Genomic DNA, 5,711 nt, shown 5'->3' on the forward strand with positions numbered 1-5,711 from the left:
CCACGAAACGCAGGAACTGTAGTGGAAGGGCTCATAGTGACCCTAGAAGGCTAGCTCCAAATCCCATCCATGACTCTGTGGCGCTGGAGTACTGCAAAAGGAACACACTGAGCGCGGGCATTTAGCACTGTTAACAAGGGAAGTGTCCCCCGAGAAAGGAACAGAAACACCTGTGTTCTAAAGTCCTTTTGACACACTTTTAATATAAAAACTGTCATAAGAAGCCTATAAAGGACGTGCTAAAATGAGAACCATTGAACAAATAAAGAAATAAAGACACAAAGAGATTAATTTGTCCAGAATTTAATACCAGCAAACACCAGACATGGGACCCACCTCTGGGAAAAGGGGGGCTCGAATCTACCAGATCAGCCACTGGGGTAGTGACATAAACAGCTTTAAATAGCTTCTGAGCTGAGCTTTAAGAAGTGATACTCAAGACTGTCAGTAGTTCTCTTCTAGAACAGTAAGCAAATAGGGTCGAAAAAACAAACATCAGATTGTTTGAATTGGCATTGGCATTTGAAAAGCCCCATTTTGGTGAGTGTTGATACTGGAGGAGAAAACTGGGGTAGATGTTTTTGCCGACTGTACACTCAACATGATTCCCAACCTTTGGCCTTTCTCCCATTCCCCCAAAGTGGAAAGTTAACAGTTGAAGTTGACTGATAACCATTTCTTTGCACATTTCATAGATTTCGAGTAATGACTCCCATATTTTTAATGATGATAATAAAATATAGTTAGGGAAGCCTAGAATTTTTTCCCCTCTATTTGTTTTCCTGGATCAAAGATAAACAAAGCTGAACACTAAAGGAGAAAGGATAGTCTAAACTGAGCATTCACTGCCACAGAGAAGAGGCCCCAGCATGAACTTCGCTCTACTCTTCAGAGCTCAAGTAATATCAGGGAAGGGAAAGCAAGAGGTCATCGGTCCATGTGATTTGCTCTGACTGCTATCAGGCGAAGAAATCAATTGATCTTAACTAGGACGGGCCCCTGGTGTAAGTCTGCGCCAAGTGCACACCCAGCAGGGAGAGTTCTAATGTTTGCATTTCAGAGACAGCACAAGGAGACCTTTCTCAATGGTAGAAGATTTATACTTCAAAGGGAGAAAGGGTTTCTAATTGCAAGCTTGCTGAGTCACCCCCAGAGGGGAGCAGGAGCTTTGCCTGCCTGTCACCAAGTTTAGGCTCCAACAATCAATTTCTTGTTGCAGTGTTCATTTTTCCTGAGGCTCAGGGGGCTGGAGTCTCCACAAGGACCCAGCCTTGAGTGCTTAGGAACAATGCTGGTGTTTGTTCAAGTCTCTTAGTGTGTGGAAATTGTTCCTACCAACTGTCTGTGTATTTATAGGTCAAGTTTCCAGCCAAGCCAAGAAGAAGGCTCAGAAGAGCCTGCCTAGAGTTGAGTCAAAAAGAAGGGCTGTATGGGGAGGGTCTGGATTAGACCTGAGGCCCCGGGGTTTCTAGCTGAAGTCCAGCTCTAGACCATCTGGGATGGAGCCGCCTGAGTGCAAAAGTGCATGTAGGATTCTGATCTGAGTAGGCCTCTCCGGCCACAACTGCTCTTGGGAGATGAACAACTTTCTAAATACATAACTAATGTTTCTGGCAGCATAAATACAAGTTTGTTACTAGAAACACGTGCTTTGAATGTCTCCTACGCCATCACGTTAGAGCAAGGAACTTTGTAGTTGGTGCAATGGTTTGAAACTGTTTTGCCGCCACCCAATTTCACATTGAGTCTTGGTCCTCGGTGGAATAGTGTTGGAGGCGTGGCGAGGCGGCGAGGAGGCATTTGGATCGTGAGGGTTTGACTCACCCCAAGGACAAACCCTCCTGTGAGAATGACTTCTTCCTGTCAGGGACTAAGTCAGCCGCCCAGGAAAGAGGCAGTGACAGACTCACCTCTTCTACACACCTGCGTAGCCGTCTGCCTTCTGCTCTAAGTAGAAATAACCAGAAGCCTTGCAGGTGCCAGTGCCAGGCTTTGAGGCTTTCAACCAACTTCCAGAACCAGGAGTCAAAACAACCCTCTTTATGAATTACCCAGTCTCAGAGGTGGTGTTATAGCAACAGAAAGCAGAATAAGTTGGTTGGTTAAGGAGCCCTTTAAGTGTGTTCCCTTTCTCTGTGCTTCTGTCTCTGTGTGTGTGTGTGTGTGTGTGTCTGTATGTGTGTGTGTGTGTGTGTGTCTGTCTGTCTGTCTGTCTGTCTCTCTCTGTAAACTTGGACTTGAACTCAAGAGTTTGCCCTTGTTTGGAAACTACTTCTTGAACCACATCTCCAGCCCTTTTGGCTTTATTTTAATTTTTTATTTTATTTTATTTTGATTTTTCAGATGGGGTTCTGTGTTTTGCCAGGGGCTGGTCTCAGGCCAAGATCTTCCTACCCATGCCTCCCACATAGCTGTGATTATTGACATCCACTACCATGCCCAGCTGTCCTGCAATAGTTTTGAAGAGCTCTTCTTTTGGATGCTGTGGTTGTATTTTGGATTGCTGCTGCTGCTGCTGTTGTTGCTTGAGGCTCGAAACTGCTGGGCTTTGGCTAGTGAAAGAGGAGGACATGAAGCCAGAGGCTACAGGATGCTTAGACTCCTTTCCATCTCTGTGCTATGCCCTTCCCACTCTAGCTGCTCTGAGAGAGCCCTTGATCCAAGAAAGGACAGGAAGACCACCTCCAGGTCCTGTTTACTTGGTGCTGATCTCTCTCTCTTCTTCGTAATCTCACTCTGTTAGGAATCTGACTCCCTCTGTCCTGTGTAAGAATCCTCCACTCAGGGACTTCATTCATCTCCACTTTCCTAGGGGGCTGGGAAGATCGCCTGTAGATGCAAGTTGTCCAGTTGAATTCACAATCATCTCATCTCAGCGGAGCCATTTCCTCATCTATAAATAAAGTGCTTTGATTGGAACAGAATCATCCCTCAGGTGCCTCTGACATTCCATGATATCACCCACTCCATGGTGCCAAGTCATTCCTTTTATTATTTTCAGGGCCAAATAAAGTTGTGTGCGGTTATCTAGTATGAGGTGATGATTTGCAGCAAATACACATTGTACAATGATTAAACCTAGCTAACTAAGATATACACTAACTCACACAGTTATCATTTGATGATAAGAACACGATATCCACTCTCTGTGTTTTTCAAGAATACAATGCCTATTAGAGTGCTGTTAGCTCAAGCCTATAATCCAAGCTACCCTGGAGGCTAAAAGCTTCTTCACTTGAAGTCAGCCAGGGCAGACAAATCCTTGAGACTCTGATCCCCAATTAGCCAGCTAAAGACCAGAACTGGAAGCATGGCTCAAGTGCCAACCATGAGCTAAAAACTGAGCAAGAATGAAAGGCTCTGAGATTAAGCCCTGGCATGCACACACACACACACACATACACACACACACACACACACAAGAATACAAATATTGTCACTAGCTATGGTCACCATACCATACTTATTTCTCCTAACAGACTAAAATTGTGTGTCATATTCTTTGACCAACTGCTTCCCTCCATGGTGCACAACATTAAGCAGTCTGGCTTTGCAACTGACATCTGAAATTTAGATACTTTGTAGCTTTAGTCTTTGCAAATATAAGCTAAGTGATTGTAAATAGAACAAAATAAAAGATGTTGTTTACAAAGCAATGCCATAACTTTGGTAATTTTTTCCTTACATACTGAAAATTATTTTTTTTGTGTGTGGTGGACTGGGACTTAAATTCATGATCTTGAGCATTTGAGGCAAGCACCAAGAACTCTGTGTGTGTGTGTGTGTGTGTGTGTGTGTGTGTCCTGGGGCTTAAAATCAAGGCTTAGGCCCTGTCCCTCAGCTTTTTTTGTGTCAGGCTTGTGCTCTATCACTTGAGCCACAGCTCCACTTATGACTCTTAGTGGTTAACTGGAGATAAGAGTCTCATGGACTTTTCTGCCCAGATTGGCTTCAAACAGTGATCTTCACATCTCCACTTCTTAAGTAGCTAGGATGACGGATGTGAGCCACCAGAGCCCAGGAACTTTCAAATATTTGTTTCCTACAAAACTTTAGGTGCTAGTTTACAAATACTCTTGTCTTGCTCTGGGTGACTCTGAAATAACCGTCTTCCATAGTATGAACGTGTGCTCTTTCTGTCTTCCATAGTGTGAACATGTGCTCTTTCTGTCTTCCATAGTGTGAACATGTGCTCTTTGCCATTCGTGTTCTGCCTTCAGAATTCCAAATAAACTACATACCAGGAAAACAATAAGTGTAAACTCGCCTCACCTTTAGTCCATGCATCATTTCAGATGCTGCACTCATAATGAACAAGCCAGGGTTCCTGTATCAATGCAGTGAGCAAGTGATAGATTTGGGAAACTCACCTTCTACATGATACATTTGAGTTGTTCCTACACTGAACTTGTCACATCCAACACTCATATTTTATGAGAGAGAAGCTCCAGTGATTTGTAAATCTCTCCTGTTTCCACTGCCAACTGTCCCAGGTCCTTGACATCCAACTTGGCCTTTATTTTCACTATTGACATTGATTTCAATGACATTTACATTGCGTGGAGAGTAAAAGAGATCTCCAGCACAAAAACACTGCTCCAGTCAGCCATCGGTGGGCTTGCTTCCCACCTCCCCCATCACGGGGACAGCGTGAACCCTGCCGCACCTGGATTCTCATGGACGGTGGCCTTGGATTCTTCGAGGTGCAAAATCTGACTTTTGTACTTCTCCTTCCAGTCGTCCACAATGTACTGGTGGTAGGGGTCCTGGGAGTGCTCCCGCCGCTTGGATTTCACCGTGCTCACCAGGATGGCCACGACGATGAAGGAGAACATCCCAATCATCACCATGAGGTACAGGATGACATAGTAGAAGTTCTCGGCGTCCACTTTGGCCTGCAGCACCTCTTGCTCAGCCGTTGTGTTCCTGCGCCAGCTGTCCATATAGGTGATGAAGATCCTTCTGAAGACATCTTCCAGAGTCTGGGTGAAGTTGGATAACGTAGGCATGGCTCCCTCCTGCTACAATTCAAATGATAACATAGATGCACGAGGTTAAGATCCTTTGCCCATTTGGCTTCTTTCAGAGAGGGGGACACAAGGAGAGAAGTAATATTCATTTTTTTCTTAGCCCTCCTCACAGTTGACTGAATGCACACTTGGTTAGTCTTTGAACAGATCCTATACATTTTATTCCTTCTTTTGCATCCATGACTGTTCACAATAAAACTGGAATTGAGGGGCATAGAGCTGCATTTAGACACACACATCTATGTAAATAAGTAGACAAATGCATATGAAAATGGGAAAAATATAAAATAACTAGATGGAAATGTGGGTAAGGGGTGGTATGCTTACAGATATACGTATCGTTTTGCTCATTATGCTCTGCTCTTAGGCCAAAATATTCATCAATAATCTTGTATTGCTTTTGTTCTTAAAAAACAACAACCCACCGGGCACCGGTGGCTCACGCCTTTAATCCTAGCTACTCAGGAGGCTGAGATCTGAGGATGGCAGTTCAAAACCAGCCCAGGCAGAAAGTCTGTGAGACTCTTATCTCCAATAAACCACTCAGAAAACTGAAAGTGGTGCTGTGGCTCAAGTGGCAGAGTGCTAGCCTTGAGCTGAAGAGCTGAGGGACAGTGCCCAGACCCAGAGTTCAAGCCCACAACCCACAAGAGAGAGAGAGAGAGAGAGAGAGAGAGAGAA

General features: G+C 44.5%; 1 protein-coding gene across 1 annotated transcript; it reads right to left on the reverse strand.

Annotated features, from left to right (window-relative positions):
- Positions 1 to 4,635: 4,635 nt before the first annotated feature.
- On the reverse strand, positions 4,636 to 5,015 carry Kcne2 (potassium channel, voltage gated subfamily E regulatory beta subunit 2). Its single transcript, XM_013027485.1, has one exon. The coding sequence runs from the start codon at positions 5,007 to 5,009 to the stop codon at positions 4,638 to 4,640; it is 372 nt and encodes a 123-aa protein (XP_012882939.1). The 5' UTR covers positions 5,010 to 5,015; the 3' UTR covers positions 4,636 to 4,637.
- Positions 5,016 to 5,711: the final 696 nt, after the last annotated feature.

This window comes from Dipodomys ordii, unplaced genomic scaffold, assembly GCF_000151885.1.
Source record: "Dipodomys ordii isolate 6190 unplaced genomic scaffold, Dord_2.0 Scaffold104, whole genome shotgun sequence".
In the NCBI taxonomy this organism is placed as follows: Eukaryota; Metazoa; Chordata; class Mammalia; order Rodentia; family Heteromyidae; genus Dipodomys; species Dipodomys ordii.